Source organism: Elephas maximus, chromosome 2 (assembly GCF_024166365.1).
Source record: "Elephas maximus indicus isolate mEleMax1 chromosome 2, mEleMax1 primary haplotype, whole genome shotgun sequence".
NCBI lineage: Eukaryota > Metazoa > Chordata > Mammalia > Proboscidea > Elephantidae > Elephas > Elephas maximus.
Genome location: NC_064820.1, coordinates 49133338 through 49153910, shown reverse-complemented (window position 1 = coordinate 49153910; position 20573 = coordinate 49133338). Strand labels below are relative to the sequence as shown.

The following is a 20573-nucleotide window of genomic DNA, read 5'->3' as shown; positions in this document are numbered from 1 at the left end:
CAAAGGACCTCTCTCATACTGAGAAGGTGGACAAGCCTGGTCCTGATCGCTAACTGGAAGTATTTGTTATTTGCAAATTAAGCACCAAGCTCTGCATTAAAAAATGGATCCATATCAATAATCACGAACAGTAAGGAATCAAAAATCATTTCAAAGTACAGAAATTGGAATTCTATATCATTATTTTCATTATTATTACACTACCAATAATAACAAGAATAACATTTTCTTAGCTATCTAGTGTTCTTATAACAGAAATACCACAGATGGGTGGTTTTAACAAACAGAAATTTATTTTCTCACAGTTTAGGAGACTAGAAGTCCAAATTCAGGTTGAAGACCTGATTCTTTGAAACCGAGGAGGCTGTGGCTCCACCCTTTGAGGTCCAGGGGATCATTACCCTACCCTTTGAAACTGAGAAGGTCCTGCTTTCCATGCTCCTTCCAATATTTCTATTGATCTCTGAGCTGCTCCAGGGGTGATTCTTTTCTTTTCCTGGAGGACAACAGATATAGCTCCTTTTGCCCATTTCCTGCCTGTAGAATTCCAAGAGGCAGATGACATTCTCTCCTTTCGTTCTTTCTCTTCCCATTCAGTCTAAGCTGACGGGTTTTCTGCTGTGGTAGTTGGTTAGATCCATCAGTCTCTTTAACAAAAGATTGTGTAGCCATGTCCTTGATGAAAATTCCAGGACAAGTGTCCTTAGTCTGTACAACAGAATTTTCAAAATCTTTAAGTTTTTTTTCAATTTGCACACTTTATTTTAAAGTCCATTTCTTTCCTCCTGAATTTTACTATAAGCGGCAAGGAGAAACCACATGACCCCTTTAAGATCTTGCTTAGACATCTCCTCATCCAGATATCTAAGTTTATCATTACCAAGTTCTACCTCCACCAAACATTTGAACATAATTCAGACAAGTTCTTTGCCATTGCATAAAAAGCATTGTTCTTCCTCCATTGTCCAATCACACGTTCATCATTTTCTTCTAAAGTCTCACTAGAAGCACATTTATCGTCCATATTTCTAGCAACATTCTGTTGCTGGTGCCATGTGTATTCTCTAAGACGATAGAGGCTTTCTTTATAGCTCTCATCACTTCCTTCTGAGCCCTCACCGGAATTGCCTTTGACGGCCATAATTCAACCAACAGTCTCTTCAAGGTAATCTAGGATTTTACTAACAGACACCTTAAACTTTTTCCAGCCTGTACACACTACCCACTTCCAAAACCACTTCCACATTTGGTATTTGTTAGAACAGCACCCCACTCTCAGTACCAAATTGTCTTAGTTATCTAGTGCTGCTGTAACAGACATACCACAAATGGGTGGCTTTAACAAACATAAGTTTATTTTCTTACAGTTTAGGAGGCTAGAAGTCCGAATTGCTGACTCTAGGGGAAGGTTCTCTCTCTGTATGTCAGCTCAGAGGAAGGTTCTTGTCTTTTTTTGAGCTTCTGCTCCTGGGTGATCTACATGTGGCTTGGCATCTCTCTTCCCCTATCTCTGCTAACTTGCTTGCTTTTTAAATCTCTTTTATATTTTAAAAGAGATTGACTCAAGGTATACCCTGCACTAATCCTGCCTCATAAAGATAACAAAGACAGCCCATTCCCAAACGTGATTATAACCACAGGCATAGAGGTTAGGATTTCTAACACATATTTTGGGGGGACATAATTCAGTCCATAACACTTACTATGTGCCGAGGACTGTGCTAAGTACCTTTCATGTATTATCTGATAAATTTCTCACAAAAAGCCACAAGGCCAGGGCTATGCTGCTACTCTGCAGATTAGGAAGCCAAGCTGGGGACAAATCCGTCCAGTGTCACTCAGTGAGTGAGGGCTGGAGCCAGGTTGGAATGTTGGCCCTGAGCCCCTTCTCTTAACTGCTCACTGAATTTACTCCCTGCTCCCCACTCCTCAGAGGGTAGAAGGCATCATGTCCTAGAGCAACGAGAGCTGAGGATTAAGTCCTCAATAACCTTCTTTCTTGGCCTAGGCCTTTCCTGGGGTTGGTGCAGAAAAGACGAAATGATGAAGTGTTAGACCCTAAAATTTAAAAAAGTTAAAGAGGTACAAACAAGAGTAAACAGAAGTAGAAATAATGCCAGGCAAGAGATTAGAATAAATTATTGTGTGGTGATTATATTGAGATCTCTGTTTCACTCTCCCCTGTTTTTTAGAGGACCACTCGAAAAAAAGGAAAAGTATTACAGTCTTTAACCTAATAAAATTAATTAAAACAGGAACATAGTCTATTTTCTACATAAAAACCAAACACAGTCTTTTAAAACACGTCTTAAAACAAAACAAAATGAAACAAAACAAAACAAAACAAAGCAAAACAAAAAACCCCAAAGGTTTCCCACCACAGATAACATAAAATCCAAAGTCCTGCCATAGCCGAGACAGCTTGGCACAGTCTGGCCCAGGCTAAGCCTCCAACCCCTTCCCATATCATGCTCCCCATCTCCCACCCTGTGCCATCCAGACTGGTCTCATTGCTTTCCTCAGGCTCACCTGGTTCTGCCTCAGGGCCTTTGCATTTACATTTTCCTCTGCTTGAACAGCCTTTCCCCTGATGTTCACATGGCCTCCCTTATTCCACATTAGAGGCCTCCTCAGAATTCTTCAGCTAATATATCATCCAATGCCACTAAACACACTCATACACTCTTACCCACACTTTCCCATACTCACTCACACTCCTGCATACTCTCATGCACAAGCACACACTTACATGCTCACACTCTCACCCACACTTCCACACACTCACTGTCTCACTCACGTACACTTTCACACATATTCATACAATCTCACATATCCTCACACACACACACTCTGACCCAATTTCATATGCTCACTCTCACACTCATGCTCACTCTCACACACATACTTACACAGTCACACACACTCTCACCCATACTTTTACACACTCACTCTCTCTTACACACACACACAGTGCTGCTCTCTTTTTGGCTTTATTTCTCTTAATAACCTGTATTACCAGCTGACATTTGATTTTATTTATCTATTTTTAGTTTTCTGTCCCCTCCCACTGTAAAGGAATCTCCATGAGACCATAGACTCTATCTTTTTAAATCACTGCTGTATCTCCAGTGCTTAAAACGGTAACGAACACATAGTAAGGGCTTAATCACTATATTTTGAATAAGAGAATGAATGAATACATTTAGGTCACCAAAATAAATCACTTCCATTCCTACCACTGCATGCAACTCAGTATATTTTAATCAGTAAATCAACGGATAGAAAAATCAGAAAGGCATGAAGCCTGCACCTTCTAATATAGAATAGCTGTACGGCTCCTGGGCTCCTTAAATCCTGATGAACCCCATTGGTCCAGTGGCATGAAAATGTCTCTAGTTCGGGTGAACGGCACTTCGTGAATTTAGGCTTCCCAGAAGAATCTGCAGAATAATAATAAAAAAAAAAGGCAAAGCTTGAAATCAGGAGGATAATGTATGGTCCTAATGAAACACATATTTAAAAAGGTAAAGAAGAAACTGCTGGGAGGAAGCCAGCATATCAGCATATGCTGTATCCAGGAAGTGATGCCTTGGTCCAGTTTCAGAGCTTGTTGCTTGCCAGCTATTTCTTTGTCAGCACTTGATTCCAAGGACAAACAGTTAGCTTTTTGTTGTTTCGTTTTAATTTTATCGTGCTTTAGGTGAAAGGTTACAACTCAGGTTAATTCCTCATTCAAAAATTTATACGCATATTGTTTTGTGACATTGGTTGCAGGCCCCAGAATGTGACAGCATGCCCTCCTTTTCCACTCCAGGTTCCCTGTTCATTCGTCCCATTCCTGTTCCTTCTTGCCTTCTCGTCTTGTTTTTGGGCAGGATTCGCCCATTTAGTCTCCTACATTTGATTGAACTAAGAAGCATGTTCCTTATATGTGTTATTGTTTGTTTCATAGGCCTGTCTAATCTTTGGCTGAAAAGTGGGAGTGGCTTTAGTTCTGAGTTAGCAGGGTGTCTGGGGGCCATAGTCTCGGGGGTTCCTCCAGTCTCTGTCAGACCAGCAAGTCTCGTCTTTTTTAACGGTTTGCTTTTATTTCAAGCATTATTTCTTAGGACCTCTTTAAGAAACCGGAGCTAGAGATGAATATTTGGGTATGGGCAATTTATTTGGAAGATGATTCCTGGAACCATAAGTGGGGGAATGGAGAGAGTGGGAAGGGATGGGAGAGCAGCTACTAAAGTGTATGTTATTGAAATGGTTACTGCAGTGGCCAACTGAGACCCTCAAGTACTGACGCCCCTCAGAGGAGCCACATAGAATGTGCTTCCCCATCTCCAAGAGAGGGATGGGAGGCCAGGACATTTATCCAACAACTCCACTAGTTGAAGGTTGCTTTTGGGTTGTTAGTTCCCATATGTGTCTAGGCTGCTCCTGTACATGGGCTGAGTATCCTTGCCTGCCTTGAGGGAAGTCTAAGCACGCACTGGAAATGTACCTGGAAACATGCATGCCGCCACTGCCCACCATGGCTGTGCTGAAATCAGGTAGGCCAACGGAATGTGGTGTGGGGACCACAGCATCCGCTCCAGAGCCATTTCTATTTTTATAGATTTTGAACAAAAGTCACTTATATTTGCATTATCTTTAAAAGGTTCAGTCAGTAAGCTCATTGAATAACTACCAACTCTGAAATGACTTTTGCATACCTATGTGCAAATTCTAACTTGGGGAATGGAGAATGCCTTCTATGGTCAGGATCTTGACCAAAATTCCTCTGCATCTATGAAATCCGCAACAGACAAGTCTGAGGCAAAGCAGATTTTGTATGTCAATTCTCACTGACCTTCTGACTTCCATGGCCATTTTGGAGATGGTCAAGTTGTTCTCATTTTCCCCATATTTTTGGCTCCTTATTTGATTAATCTTCAATTCAATTGTAAACTTAATATATTTGTCCTCTGATCTAAAACTCTCATTCTTGGGCATTAGGGAGGCTCTCAATCTTGAAGAATCTTTATGACTACTTAAAAAAAGACAATTTAAAAATAAACGGCAAGCAAACAAACATAAAAATTCCTGATTCCAAGTTCCAAGTACATAACCAAAACATGCCTCTTTTCCCGCTGGCAACAAACTCACAAGGCATGGCAAGTCATAAACCTTCATCATTCAGACATTCATTCAACAAACAATTATTAAACCTCTATTTTGTGCCAGGCATTATTCTAAGCATAGAGCAATGAACAAAACTGATACAGTCCTAGTTCTCACGGAGTTTCCATTCTAATGGGGTGTAGGAAGTAGGGATCCTGTGAAGAAAAGTCAGCAGGGTAAGAAGAGACAATAGGGCTGGGAAACGGGCATCCTTATCAATGTAGCAAAGATGTTCAGGCCAGCACCTATTATACAGTAAAGTACCTGGAAATGTTCCTTTTCCCATTAGCTGAAGCACTGAAAACATTATTTTTAGGTCTTTCCAAAAAATTGGTGATTATGAAAATATATATAAACCACAATTATTAAAATGTCTGTAGGCTTGAGGAGAATATTTCCCATTCTAACTGTTCTTTTGCGCAGAAGGTAAGAAGAGAAAATGTACTGGATTCGAAATCGAGATGTTTGAGTTCTAGTTCTGGCTCTGTCAGTATTTAGCCTTGACCTTTCGAAGTCATTTGGGCCTCAGCTTCCTCAACGAAGGGGCTGGAATAGATGAGATTCAAGGCACTTTACAACTTCAGTTTTACAATTAGGTGGCGTATACAGCCATTAACAGTAATGCACATAACCGAAGCATAATTTTGGCATTTGAGCTGAAACAACCTGAGAACAAAAAATGCAAACCCTATTCACGTTTCACCTGTGTAATATGCCTGACACATAATGATAAGAAAAATGAACCCAGCCTCAAAATTTGAAACAGAAAGAAAAAAAAAATTGCTAACTGAAAACAAAAACAAAAACTCACCTTAAAAAAGGAACTAATCTGAAACACATTTTACTTGCTTAAACTTAGTATTATGTTTATTCTCTATCTCTCTATTTTTTTTTTCAACTCTATATGTACAGAAAGCCCCATATTATCTCCTCATTTTAAATAAGAAATTCATGGTTGTAGTGCTAATGTGATAAACTGTGTGGAACCTTGAAACAGATGTAGTACAGGAAAGCTATATTTTTCTGTCCTTTTTTGTCTGCCCTCTCCTCCGTCTCTCCCTTCCTTCTTCCTTGCATTCACATTCTTTCCTTCTTTCATTTATGGATGAATACGTGGTACGAACTGCTGTGGCAGGCAGCCTCTCAGGTCCCTAATCATCCTTGTCTCTTGGTATTCATGACCTTGTGTATTTCCTCCCCTTGAGTAACCTGCCTCTAACCAACAGAATATGGCAGGGCTGAAATGAAGTCACTTCCGTGATTAACTTACAAAAGGCTGTGACTGTCATCTTCCCATCAGGTTCTCTCTCTTGTTGGTTTTGATGAAGCAAGCTGCCATGCTGGTGAGGTCCACATGGCAAGCAATGAGAGCAGCCTATGGCCAATACCCAGCAAAGGAGTTAAGGCCCTCAGTTTAACAACCCTGGAGGAACTGAATCCTGCCAGCAACCACATCAGCGAATGTGGAAGCAGATCATTTTCTAGTCCAGCCTTCAGATGGGACTGCAACCTTGGTGGACACCCTGTCTGCAGCCTCATGAGAGACCCTAAAGCAGAGGATCTCATTAAACTGGGTATCTTGGTTCCTGACCTTTAGAACAAATGAGCGGATGTTAATAAATAAACTATGTGGATATTTGTTAATGCGTTAATTTGGAGGAAGAGTAGGAATATTATTAACTGTACTAAATATTTGAATGATATAGATACAGAATAAATGAATCTAATATATCAAAAGTTAAAAGCAGTGTTCAAGAATGACATGAACCACTTTTCTCTGCAAATAGAAAGAAGCATGGCAGTGAAACTGAATAACTTCGGGAACTGCAGTGTGGCCGGCTGTTTAGCTCCTCCTAGTGGGTTAGTCACCTCCTGCTACAACTTTATTGCTGAGGATATCCAACATTCCTGAAGTCTAGCTTTTTAGTGGCACCCTGAAGTTTTCCAAGCCTGAGAGGTATCAGCATTACCTTAAATGAGCACCTCTCCGGCTATCTCTGAAAATCCTCTTAGAAACTTGCTTTCCATTTCACCATGAAGACAATAAATGGCTACATAGACTCTCAGATCCTCTCCCATGAGCCACCCATGAACACACAGTCATTCCTGAACTACAAATAATGCCTGCTCTATTGTGAGCTTTTAGCCTAAAGCTGGGAGAAAAACCTAGACAGCATAGCTCAACATTCATTTACAGCATCTCTGAAAAGAATGATGTAATCAACAAGAGAGCCACCTTTGGCCCTAAATTAATTCTCATTAAGAGAAATGAGTGTTCCAAAGTAAGTGGAATTCACATTCTGAAGAAATGTTACTATTAATATTGCTAAGCACTCAGAAATCTTGGCAATAGATTTAGGATACATTTCCTTTTCCTATTTGGATGCTTCATTTTAAAAATGGGGATTTTGACTTTGTAGCTGCACATTTCTTTTAATTATTATTACCATGTTAAAGGCATCACGGTGAACATTTTACATATATAATATCATTTAATCCTGATAACAATTCTAGAAGATGAATAGTTATTTCCACTTTGAAATGAGTACAACTGGAGTTTAGATGAGTTAAATGAGTTGCCTATGGCTATACTGTTGAAGGTCCCCATACACCTGTCAGTTTGTTGTACTGTATGGCTTGTGTGTTGCTGTGACACTAGAAGCTATGCCACCAGTAGGTTTCAGGGGAACTTCTAGACTAAGACAGGCTAGGAAAAAGGACCTGGTGGTCTACTTCTGAAAAATCTGGCCAGTGAAAGTCTTATGAATAGCAGTGGAACATTGTCTGGTATGGTGTCAGAAGATGAGCCCATCAGGTTGGAAGGCACTCAAAATACAACTGGGGAAGAGCTGCCTCCTCTAAGTAGTGTTGACCTTAATGATGTCAATGGAGTCAAGCTTTTGGGACCTTCATTTCCTGATGAGGAAAGACTCAAAATGAGAAGAAACAGCTGTAAACACCCATTAATAATCTAACCGTGGAATGTACAAAGTATGAATCAAAGAAAGTTGGAAGTCATCAAAAATAAAATGGACTGCATAAAGATTGATGTCCTAGGCATTCAAGTGAGCTGAAATGGTCTGGAGTTGGCCATTTTGAATCTGACAATCATATGGTCTACTATGCTGGTAATGACAACTTGAAGAAGAATGGTGTTGTAGTCATTGTCAAAATAACATTTCAAGATCTACCCTGAAGTACAACGCTGTCAGTGATAGGATAATATCCATATGTCTACAAGGAGGACCAGTTAATACGACTACTATTAAAATTTACGCTCCAACCACTAATGCAAAAGATGAGAAAATTGAAGTTTTTACCAACTTCTGCAGCCTGAAATTGATCAAACACGCAGTCAAGATCCACTGATAATTACTGGTGATTGGGTTGTGAAAGCTGGAAACAAAGAAGAAGGATTAGTAATTGGAAAATATGGCCTTGGAGATAGAAACGACATCAGAGATTGCATGATGGAATTTTGCAAGACCAATGACTTCTTCATTGCAAATACCTTTTTTTTTTTAACAACATTAACAGCAACTATACATGTGGACCTCACCGGATGGAAGACACAGGAATCAAATCAACTACATCTGTGGAAAGAGATGATCGAGAAGCTCAGTATGATAAGTCAGAAGAAGGTCAGGATTCCACTGTGAAACAGACCATCAGTTGCTCATATGCAAGTTCAAATTGAAGCTAAAGAAAATTAGAACAAGTCCACGAGAGCCAAAATGTGACCTTGAGTATGTTCTGCCTGAATTTAGAGACCATCTCAAGAATAGATTCAACTCAAGGACATCATACACAAAGAAAGCAAAGGGTCATTAAAAAGAGAAGAAAGAAAGAAAAGACCAACTTAGATGTCAGAAGAGACTCCAAGACTTGCTCTTGAATGTTGAGTAGCTAAAGCAAACAAAATTGATGAAGTAAAAGAGTTGAACAGAAGATCTGAAAAGGGCAGCTTGAGAAGACAAAGTACTATAATGAAATATGCAAAGACCTGGAGTTGGAAAACCAAAAGGAAAGAACATCCTTGGCATTTCTCAAGCTGAAACAACTGAAGAAAAAATTCAAGTCTCAAGTTGCAATATTGAAACATTCTATGGGGAAAATACTGAATGATGTAGGAAGTATCAGAAGATGGAAGGAACACACAGAGTCACTGAACCAAAAAGAATTGGTCAACATTCTACCATTTCAGAAGGTAGCATATGATCAAGAACAGGTGGTATTCAATGAAGAAGTCTAAGCTGCACTGAAGGCATTGCGAAAAACAAGGCTCCAGGAACTGAAGGAATACTAACTGAGCACTTCAACAAACAGATGCAGCACTGGAGGTGCTCACTCGCCTATGTCAAGAAATTTGGACGACCGCTTCCTGGTCAACTGACTGGAAGAGATCCATATCCAAAGAAAGTGGAGGTGCTCACTCGCCTATGTCAAGAAATTTGGAAGACTGCTTCCTGGTCAACTGACTGGAAGAGATCCATATCCAAAGAAAGGTGATCCAACAGAATGTGGAAATTATTGAACAATGTCATTAATATCACACACAAGAAAAATTTTGCTGAAGATCATCCGAAATTGGTTGCAGCAGTACATTGACAGGGAACTTTCAGAAGTTCAAGCTGAATTCAGAAGAGGATATGGAATGAAGGATATCACTGCTGATATCAGATGGATTTTGACTGAAAGTATAGAATATCAGAAAGATGTTTAACTGTGTTTTATTGGCTATTCAAAGGCATTCAACTGTGCGAATTAGAAGAAATTATGGATAACACTGCGAAGAATGGGAATTCCAGAACACTTAATTGTACTTGTGTGGAACCTGTACATAGACCAAAAGGCAGTTGTTCAGACAGAACAAGGGGATATTGCATGGTTTAAAGTCAGGAAAGGTGTGTGTCAGGGTTGTATCCTTTCACCATACTTATTCAATCTGTATGCTGAGCAAATAATCTGAGAAGCTGTACTATATGAAGAAGAATCCGTATGGCATCAGGATTGGAAGAGAACTCACTGCCAACCTGCAATATGCAAATGACACAACCTTGCTTGCTGAAAGTGAAGAGGACTTGAAGCACTTACAGATGAAGATCAAAGACTACAGCCTTCAGAATGGATTGTACCTCAACATAAAGAAAAATCCTCACAACTGGACCAATAAGCAACATCATAATAAATGGAGAAAATATTGAAGTTGTTAAGGATTTCATTTTACTTGGATCCACAATCAACACCCATGGAAGCAGGAGTCAAGAAATCAAATGACATATGGCACTAGGCAAATGGGCTGCAAAAGACTTCTTTAAAGTGTTACAAAGCAAAGATGTGACTTTGAGGGCTAAGGTGCCCCTGACCCAAGCCGTGGTATTTTCAATCACCTGAAAGGCATGTGAAAGCTGGACCATGAATAATGAAGTCTGAAGATGAACTCACACATTTGAATTATGCTGTTGGCAAAGAGTATTGAATATACCATGGGCTGCCAGAAGAATGAACAAATTTGTCTTTGCAGTAGTACAGCCAGAATACCCCTTAGAAGCGAAAATGCTGAGACTTTGTCTCGTGTACTTTGGACATGTTACCAGGAGGGAACAGTCCCTGGAAGAGTGCATAACGCTTGGTAAAGTAGAGGGCCAGCAAAAAAGAAGAAGACCTTCAAGGAGACTGACTGACACAGTGGCTGCAACAATGGGCTCATGCATAACAATGATTGTGAAGATGGCGCAGGACTGGGCAGTGTTTTGTTCTGTTGTACCTAGCATCGCTATGAATGGGAACCAACTCGATGACACCTGACAACTACAGCATACTGTTGAAGGTAGCAAAGGTGAGATTAAAGCACAATTCTTAGCACAAGCAAAAAATATTAACTTTTTTTAGGCAATTCTCTCTTGCTTCTCATAAGCTTTACAGAAGGCAAAAATGATGCTCAGATGTTCTCTGTAATTTGACTCTCAGAAAAAACAAAAAACAGACAAGCCCCAAGAGCATCAAATTTCAGTAGTGCTGCACATTGGAATTAACTGGGCAGCTTTGAAAAATACTGATGCCTTGGCTTAGTCCCAGAGGTTAGAATCAATTTGTCTGGGTTGCAGCCTACATATCAAGATTTTTAAAAGCTCTCCAAGTATATGCAGTATGTAGCCCAGGTTGAGACTATTGCTATACAGAAATAAAGTGATATGTAAGCACTAACCATTTGGCTTTCCTGATTAGATTCCTTGATCAGTTCTATCAGACCTATGTATCAAGAATGAACACTTGGTGTAAACTCCTGTGAAACTAGCTCAGGAGTGTGTGGAGAGAATATGGATATTAGTCATCACCTCAGAAGGGTACAATAATACATCATGATGAATGCTTGGGGGCACTAAGAGATAGTTTAAATACACCTACTCTTCACTTATCAACTATGTCATTATCCAACATTTTGCATTTATGACAAGAGTAAAAAATCTGTTATTAGACTATTTCGTGCATTGACGATGTATGTTTGGCAGTAATCTCTTTATGACCAGTGGGATAGAAAGCGTCCACCTACACTTTTTGCCTGTCAGGTCCAGAGGGACATATGTGTTCCACATAATATTTTGTGATCTGACATAGTTATCTTCCATTTTCTCATAATGCCAATTTTCTCATAATAACCTGGTCTTTGGAATTTAACCATGTCGATCAGTGAGGAGTGGGTGTACATGTACAAAATGAGACATCTAAATGATAATTCTGCCTAAACTTCAGATGGACTATAAACTGGCAATATAAATTAATTAAGAATAAGCTGAAGTGATATTCCTGGTGAAATTAACATTTAGGAAGCTTGAAGAGAGTTTTACTATATTCGAATTTTTTAAAGTCGATGAAATGATATTGTGCCCAAACCTACAATGTCAGAAGAACAATGTTATATGGAACTGGGAGGCATTTCTGGTTGCAGCATGTAATCTTGCTAGTGACCATGGTTGATCTGCTGGTGAGATTGGCTGGCAGGCTGAAGTCGGCTTCCTCTTTCACTGCCCAGTGGCTTTCCTCTTGGAGGAAGATGATCTTATCAGACAGTACAAAGTGGGGGCACATTAAGCAGTTATTATATATTAAGGTACAGTAAAACCTGCTAAAGCTGGGACCTGTGTAAGATGGAAACCCATCAGAGAAGGAAAACTAAAATATTTTCCACTAAAACAAGTGATAGAAAAGTGGTAAGATTGCATCATGTCAAAGGTGGAAAACTTGGAACACCTAGAAAAACAAAGCAGTCCCATTGAGTTCTGGCTCCCACAGGTTTCACTGTATTAATTCATGTTTTTACTCTCTGCTTTTTTTACCAGAGATGTTTCTCTATCCTCTACTCATGACACAGCAAAAACAAAAACCAAATGAAATCATATTAAGGTACCCCATGTCTTCTTGGGGTTCAGGGCTATGGGGGAAGGAAGAAGAGGAGCAACTGAAAGAGGAGGGGAAGGTTGGAAGGAATTGAGTCTTAGAAGGGAAAGGATAGTCTTTAGACAGCTCCAGATTGTGGAATGGAAGGCACTCAGCAGCCATTTGTCATTAAATGTAGAATCACTCCTTAACAATTTGCTAGGAACACTTGATGTCAACAGTTCTGGAAATTTGTAATTAGCTCTGAACGGGGGGGAGGGATTTAGATACCTTGTGCGGATATGGAGGCCCTTTGACCAAGGTGTAACTAAACATAACCAGTTGAAGATTTCTACTGAATTGGGGCAGCAGTTGACAAACAATAAGGAAAAGAAGGGGGGAAAAAAGGAAAAACGACAGTCCTAAGTTTGATTAAGGAAACAAAACAAAACAAACCAAAAAACAACCAACCAACCAAACGAACAAAAAAACCTGCTGAATTAAAACTGTACAAAGACATACTAAAGAAAACAATTCCATAGAACAGAGAAATAAACTTTAAACATGGATTTAATCCTAAAGAATGGAAGAAATTATGAGGCCAAATCAGAGTATGTGGTTATATGTGCATGAGAAATGAGAGGGGAAACACTGTAATGAGAGCAAAGCATGAGGCACACTGACCAAAAGTTTTTTGGCCCATTCTTGTGGATCTGAGTTCTTCTACGAAATCTAACATACTCAGTCAATCGATGATCACTTTTAGAAAAGAAAAACAGTCATAGCGCGCTTGGTCACCCTGATCTGGATAAAGAATGGTTACTGCTGAACACAAGCCAAAGTGAGGAAATACTATCAACTGAAATAGCTTTCATATGTTCTGAGGATTGCATAAGCACACTGGCCCAGGCCAAGAATGGTGAAAATGTAATGTTCCTTCCACAAATAATAAACAAGAGACGGTGATTCTAGAGAGCCAGTTCACTTCCTAGGCTATGCCTGCACAGCTCTTGAGTAAAATCTTTGGGTGACTGATTAGCCTAAATATAGCAGTGATTTACGAACATCTCTGCATTTAACCTTTATATTTGGGCAAAGAAATATTACAGAATAGACAGTTCATGATCCTGACAGTTTTGATTAGGGAAGAGGATGTTTCGTCAGTTAACTACAACTGCAAAGCCCAGAGCAGTGTGGTCAGGGGAAAAAAACTGAAGATGTAATTCTACCATGATGGAAAGAGGCTATTGCATTCAATATTGTTGCTTTTCCAAGTCCTCCTCTCAGGCAGGAACAGGAAGGGGATGGGGACTGACAATATAATAGCAACTAACACTTACTGGGGACTTACCTTGTGCCAAGCACCCACCTGCACTATATATATATATATATATGTATGTATAATAAATAAATAAATATAAACTAATCTTCACAACTATGGAATAAGGTTGCTGTTGTTCTTCAGTGCTGCTGAGTTGATTTTTGAATCATAATGACCCCATGTGACATAGAAGAACTTCCCCATAGGGTTTTCTTGCCTGAATCTTTATGGAAGCAGATCGCCAAGTCTTTCTCCAGCTAGGTGGGTTTGAACTGCCAACTTTCCAGTTAGGAGCCAAGTGCTTAACCATTGTGCCACCAGGAGTACTACTGTTTTCACCACCAGGGGTATTGTGATTCTTACCATGGTACAGATGCAGAAACTGAAGTAAAGTGAAATAAGTGGCAGAGCCCTGATTCCAACCAACCCAGGCAGTATTTTTTCAGAGTTCGTAATCTTAACCAGTATACTTGTGGTTTTCAAAGTTTTGAATGTGACCCTCAGGAAGAAATGCTGTTTTACATCATGACCCAGTATGCACTTATTAATGTGTGTGTATGTGTATAATCCCCCCGTGCCTCTGTCAGTTTGTCATACTGTGGGGGCTTGTGTGTTGCTGTGATGCTGGAAGCTATGCCACCGGTACTCAAATACCAGCAGGGTCACCCATGGCAGACAGGTTTCAGTTGAGCTTCGAAAGGCACACTAAGAAGAACGACCCGGCGGTCTACTTCTGAAAAGAATTAGCCAGTGAAAACCTTATGAATAGCAGCAGAACATTGTTTGATATAGTGCCGAAAGATGAGCCTCCTAGGTTGGAAGGCACTCAAAAGACGACTGGGGAAGAGCTGCCTCCTTAGAGTTGACCTTAATGATGTGGATGGAGTAAAGCTTTAGGGACCTTCGTATGCTGATGTGTCACAACTCAAAATGAGAAGAAACAGTTGCAAATAACCGTAAATAATTGGAAAGTGGAATGTATGAAGTATTAATCTAGGAAAATTGGAAATCATCAAAAGTGAAATGGAATGCATAAAGATCAATATCCTAGGCATTATTGAGCCAAAATGGAATGGTATTGGCCGTTTCGAATCCAACAATCATATGGTCTACTCTGCCAGAAATGACAGCTTGAAGAGGAATGGCGTTGAGTTCATTGTCAAAAAGAACATTTGGATCTACCCTGAAGTACAATGCTGTCAGTGACAGGATAATATCTATACGCCTACAAGGAAGACCAGTCAATATGACTATTATTCAAATTTATGAACCAACCACTAAGGCCAAAGATGAAGAAATAGAAGATTTTTATCAGCTTCTGCAGTCTGAAATTGACTGAACATGCAATGAGGATGCACTGATAATTACTCGTGATTGGAATGCAAAAGTTGGAAACAAAGAAGGATCCCTAGTTGGAAAATATGGCCTCAGTGATAGAAATGATGCCAGTGATCGCATGACAGAATTTTGCAATATCGACTTCTTCATTGCAAATACCTTTTTTTACCAACATAAACGGTGACTATACACATGGACCTTGCCAGATGGAATAAACAGGAATCAAATCGACTACATCTGTGGAAAGAGATGATGGAAAAGCTCAATATCATCAGTCACAAGGTCAGGGGCTGACTGTAGATCAGATCATCAATTACTCATATGCAAGTTCAAGTTGAAGCTGAAGAAAATTAGATCAAGTCCACGAGAGCCAAAGTATGACTTCGAGTATATCCTACCTGAATTTAGAAACCACCTCAAGAATAGGTTTGATGTGTTGAACGCTAATAACTAACGACTAGACGAGTTGTGGAATGACATCAAGGACATCATCCATGGAGAATGCAAAAGGTAATTAAAAAGACAAAAGAGACATAAAAGACCTAAATGGATGTGAGAAGAGGCTCTGAAACTTGCTCTTGAACATTGAGTAGCTAAAGCAGAAGGAAAAAACTGATGAAGTAAAAGAGCAGAACAGAAGATTTCAAAGGGCGGGTTGAGAAGACAAAGTAAAGTATTATGATGACAACTGCAAAGACCTGGAGATAGAAAACCAAAAGGGAAGAACACGCTCAGAATTTCTCAAGCTGAAAGGACTGGAGAAAAAATTCAAGCCTTGAGTGGCAATACTGAAGAATTCTACCGGGAAAATATTAAACGACACAGGAAGCATCAGAAGAAGATGGAAGGAATACAGAGTTACTATACCAAAAAAGAATTGGTCGACGTTCAACCATTTCAGGAGGTAACATATGATTGGGAACCGATGGTACTGGAGAAAGAAGTTGAAGCTGCACTGAAGGCACTGGTGAAAAACAAGGCTCCAGGAATTGACGGAATACCAATTAAGATGTTTCAACGATCGGATGCAACGCTGGAAGTGCTCACTTGTCTATGCCAAAAAATTTGGAAGAGAGATACCTGGTCATCCGACTGGAAGAGATCCATATTTATGCCTATCCCCAAGAGAGGTGATCCAACCTAATGTGGGAATTATCTAAAAATATCATTAATATCACATGCAAGCAAAATTTTGCTGAAGATCATTTAAAAGTGGCTACAGAAGCATATCGACAGGGAATTGCCAGAAATTCAGGCAGGATTTAAAAGAGGACATGGAATCAGGGATATCATTGCTGATGTCAGATGGATGCTGGCTAAAAGCAGGGGACACCAGAAAGATATTTACCTGTGTTGTATTGACTATGCTAAGACATTTGACTGTATGGATCATAACCAATTATGGATAACATTGCAGAGAACGGGAATTCCGGAACACTTAACTGTGCTCATGAGGAACCTGTAGATAGATCAAGAGGCGATCATTCAGATAGGACAAGGGGATACTGCACGGTTTAAAGTCAGGAAAAGTGTGCGTCAGGGTTGTATCCTTTCACCATACCTATTCAATCTGTATGCTGAGCAAATAATCCAAGAAGCTGGGCTATATGAAGAAGAATGGGGCATCAGGATTGGAAGAAGACTCCTTAACAACCTGTGTTAGGCAGATGACACAACCTTGTTTGCGGAAAGTGAAGAGGACTTGAAGCACTTACTGATGAAGATCAAAACCACAGCCTTAAGTATGGATTACATCTCAACATAAAGGAAACAAAAAATCCTCACAATTGGACCAATAAGCAACATCATGATAAATGGAGAAAAGATTGAGGTTGTCAAGGATTTCATTTTATGTGGATCCACAATCAACACCCACAGAATCAGCAGTCAAAACTCAAAAGACTCATTGCATTGGGCAAATGGGCTGCAAAAGACCTCTTTAAACAATTAAAAAAGCAAAGATGTCACCTTCCGGACTAAGGTGCGCCTGACCCAAACCATGGTGTCTTCAATAGCGTCACATGCATGCGAAGGCTGGATAATGAATAAGGAAGACCAAAGAAGAATTGACATCTTTGAATTGTAGTGTTGGTAAAGAATACTGAATATACCATGGACTGGCACAAGAAGGAACAAATCTGTCTTGGGAGAAGTACAACAAGAATTCTCCTTAGAAGCAAGGATGGTGAGGCTACATCTCACATACACTGGACACGTTATCAGGAGGAATGAGTCCCTGGAGAAGGACATCATGCTTGGTAAAATACAAGGTCAGCAAAAAAAGAGGATGTGCCTCAATTAGATGGATTGACACAGTAGCTGCAACAGTGGGCTCGAGCACAGCAACTGTGAGGATAGCACATGACGGGGCGGTGTTTCGTTTGGTTGTGCACAGGGTGATAAGTTGGAACTGACTCGACAGCACCTAACAACAACATGTGTAGAATACATATAGCCGAAATGAAAATGTGTCAAAACCATACTAGCTCTTAGTGCCAGCAATGCACTCTGATCTAGTGTATTTCAATTTATAATTTATAATATGCTGGTCACATCTCAGTAAATTGATTTATTAGTAGATCGCCATCTTCAGTTTGGAAAACACTGTAAACTAATCTGCCCCTATGAAAGCTGAGCTTGGCTGCTAACTAAAAAGCTTGGTGGTTTGAATCTACCAGCCACTCCTTGGAAATCCTATGGGGCAATTCTACTCTGTCCTATAGGGTTGATATGAGTCGGAATTGACTTGACGGCAATGGGCTTGGTTTTTTGGCTTCTTTATGAAAGTTGAAAATTAACATGAATGTCAGTCTGTCATTCCCTCAAAGCAAGGCAAAAATATTTAACTTACCTGGCATCAATTCTGAGATGGTCAACAGAACTGCATGTCCCAGGTAAATGAAACTTACTCTTAAAATTCTTTTTACATGGAATTATAAGCCTAATGGTGGTAGTTCAAAGGTCTGATGTGTATGCAGTGGTATTGTGACAGCTATTTCCCTCACTGTTTAGAGGTGGTTTCTGTGGTTGTGTTCTAGATGGTTATAACTACCAAAGTCTGAGTTCTAGAGAACTGGAGGATGTTGTATTATTATATACTAGTATTAAAACAAAAACAAATTCCAAGCAAAGGCTTTCTCTGTGTTTTCCTAAGTGCAGGTCTATGAAGAAGTTCACAAAAGGAGAAGACTTACCAGTGACTCATGCAGATACTAGAGGGGCTGGCCCCAACGGGATCTCTGAAACACTTAGAATGCTACTTGATGCCTTTTCCTGATGACCTGGGTGGGCCCTCTGGAACTGTGGCAGAAGCTTTATCAGCTTCTTGGCAATGCTCTTCTCAGAAACAGCATGTTAAATACAAAGAGCGATGAACTGAAAAACTTGAGGAGTTCTGGTTCTTTCACTAATATTCCATTCAACCATTTCACTTCTCTAAGCCAAAGCCACCCTGAACGGAATGGGCTTAGGTGGTTGATTTATTATCCTTTTTTTTTTTTTTTTTTTAAAGAAATACAACCTAAATATTTCCTGGGGGCTCCCTGGGGACTAGGTTCTATGCTGAGGGGTACTGAGATTTGCACAGTGCCCAGTATACAGTAAGCCCCCAGAGTACACCATTTTGTTGAGAAGGCTGAACCTCTCTGAACCCGTCAGCCAGCTTGCTGGAGTCCTTACTCCTGGAGCTCCGCTTTAAGGCTGCACACCCTTCTCCGAAGTACTCTTGGATTTCCAAAGTGTTCTTCTGTCTGAAGAGGTTCACAAATTCTGTAATTCCTCCACCTAAGAGCATCTTAAGTCTCTTTTCAATAAAGGTCATATGCTTGAAGGATGCCGGTCTGTTATAATATGGTAAAGGAAATCTATAAATGTCCTGGCTGATCACTACTGTTAAACATAACTGAACTGCCTTGCAAACAATATAGTGTCAAAGAGTGCAGTTAAAAATGACTGCTAGGCTTGTTTTTTAAACCTCAAAATTGCCATATGGTTATGAAACTACAAATAGTTCCTGAAATGGTATAAGCTATTCTCAAGAAAAGCTTTGACTTAATGATGGAAATTGGCCAAAAATTTAATAAAGTGTTTAAATTTAGACAATATCGAATGTAAGAAGTTCACCTTCATACTTGATTTTCTCATAGTTCTCTGTGGAATTGAAGAAGACAAAGCTGTGAAATCTGCTTTGGTACTCACTCACTGGCTTGGAGTTGAAAGCAAGAGTTTGCAAGTCTCCCTTGAACTGTTCATTTCTCTTCTTTTATTATGTTAAATTAAAACTTTAATAAGCCTTAAAAAATGAATTCCTGATAATTAAAAAAATTGTAGGGTTGACCCAAATAAAGGCATATTCTGCACATTCCATTACTAAAGGCATACCCTGCACTTAGAGTTACTGCTGGGTGAATGTCAAGTCAACTGAACTTTGTAGTCTCTTGGAAATGTATTCACAACATATAGGTTTTGGCAGTTGAATCTGACTACGCACAGCCTATACGTGATCATCGTTTTTGCAGCAGTGTCAGGAAGCAGGGGGCTGCTCACATACTACTACTGTTGTTGTTATATGTCATCAGTCGGCTCTGACTCATAGCGACCCTAGGTAAACAGAACGAAACACTGCCCTGTCCTATGCCGTCCACACAATTGCCATGTTTGAGCCCATTGTTGCAGCCACTGTTCAGCTGACCTTGTTGAGGGTCTTCCTCTTTTTTGCTGACTCTCTACTTTACGAAGCGTGATGTCCTTCTCCAGAGACTGGTAGCTCTTGATAACATGTCTAAAGTACGTGAGACGAAGTCTTGCCATCCTCGTTTCTAAGGATCTTACTTCTTCCAAGACAGATTTGTTCATTCTTCTGGGAGTCTATGGTATATTCAATATTCTTTGCCAACACCATAATTCAAAGACATCAATTCTTCTTTGGTCTTCCTTATTTCAACATCCAGCTTTCACATGCATATGAGGTGATTGAAAATACCATGGCTTGGGTCAGCAGTACCTTAATCCTCTAGGTGACATCTTTGCTTTCAACACTTTAAAGGGGTCTTTAGCAGCAGATTGGCCTAATGCAATATGTCATTTGATTTCTTGACTGTTGTTTCCGGGTGTTGATTGTGGATCCAAGTATAATGAAATCCTTGACAACATCAATCTTTTCTCTATTTATCATGATGTTGCTTATTGGTCCAGTTGTGAGGATTTTTGTTTCCTTTATGTTGTGGCACAAGTCTTTGATCTTCATCAGTAAGTGATTCAAGTCCTCTTTCCTTTCAGCAAGGCTGTATCATCTGAGTAACAGAGTTTGTTAATGAGTCTTCCTCAAATCCGTATAGCGCATTCTTCTTCACATAGTCCAGTTTCTTGGATTATTTGCTCAGCACAC

General features: G+C 39.8%; 1 protein-coding gene across 3 annotated transcripts in view; it reads right to left on the bottom strand.

Moving 5' to 3' along the window:
- Nucleotides 1–20573, bottom strand: part of GHR (growth hormone receptor) — a 346262-nt gene that overhangs the window by 39370 nt on the left and 286319 nt on the right. For all 3 annotated transcript variants that reach the window (XM_049863072.1, XM_049863064.1, XM_049863056.1), the window contains exon 4: nucleotides 3311–3440. In XM_049863072.1, the coding sequence (XP_049719029.1) occupies nucleotides 3311–3440 (130 nt within the window). The remainder of the gene's footprint in view (nucleotides 1–3310; nucleotides 3441–20573) is intronic.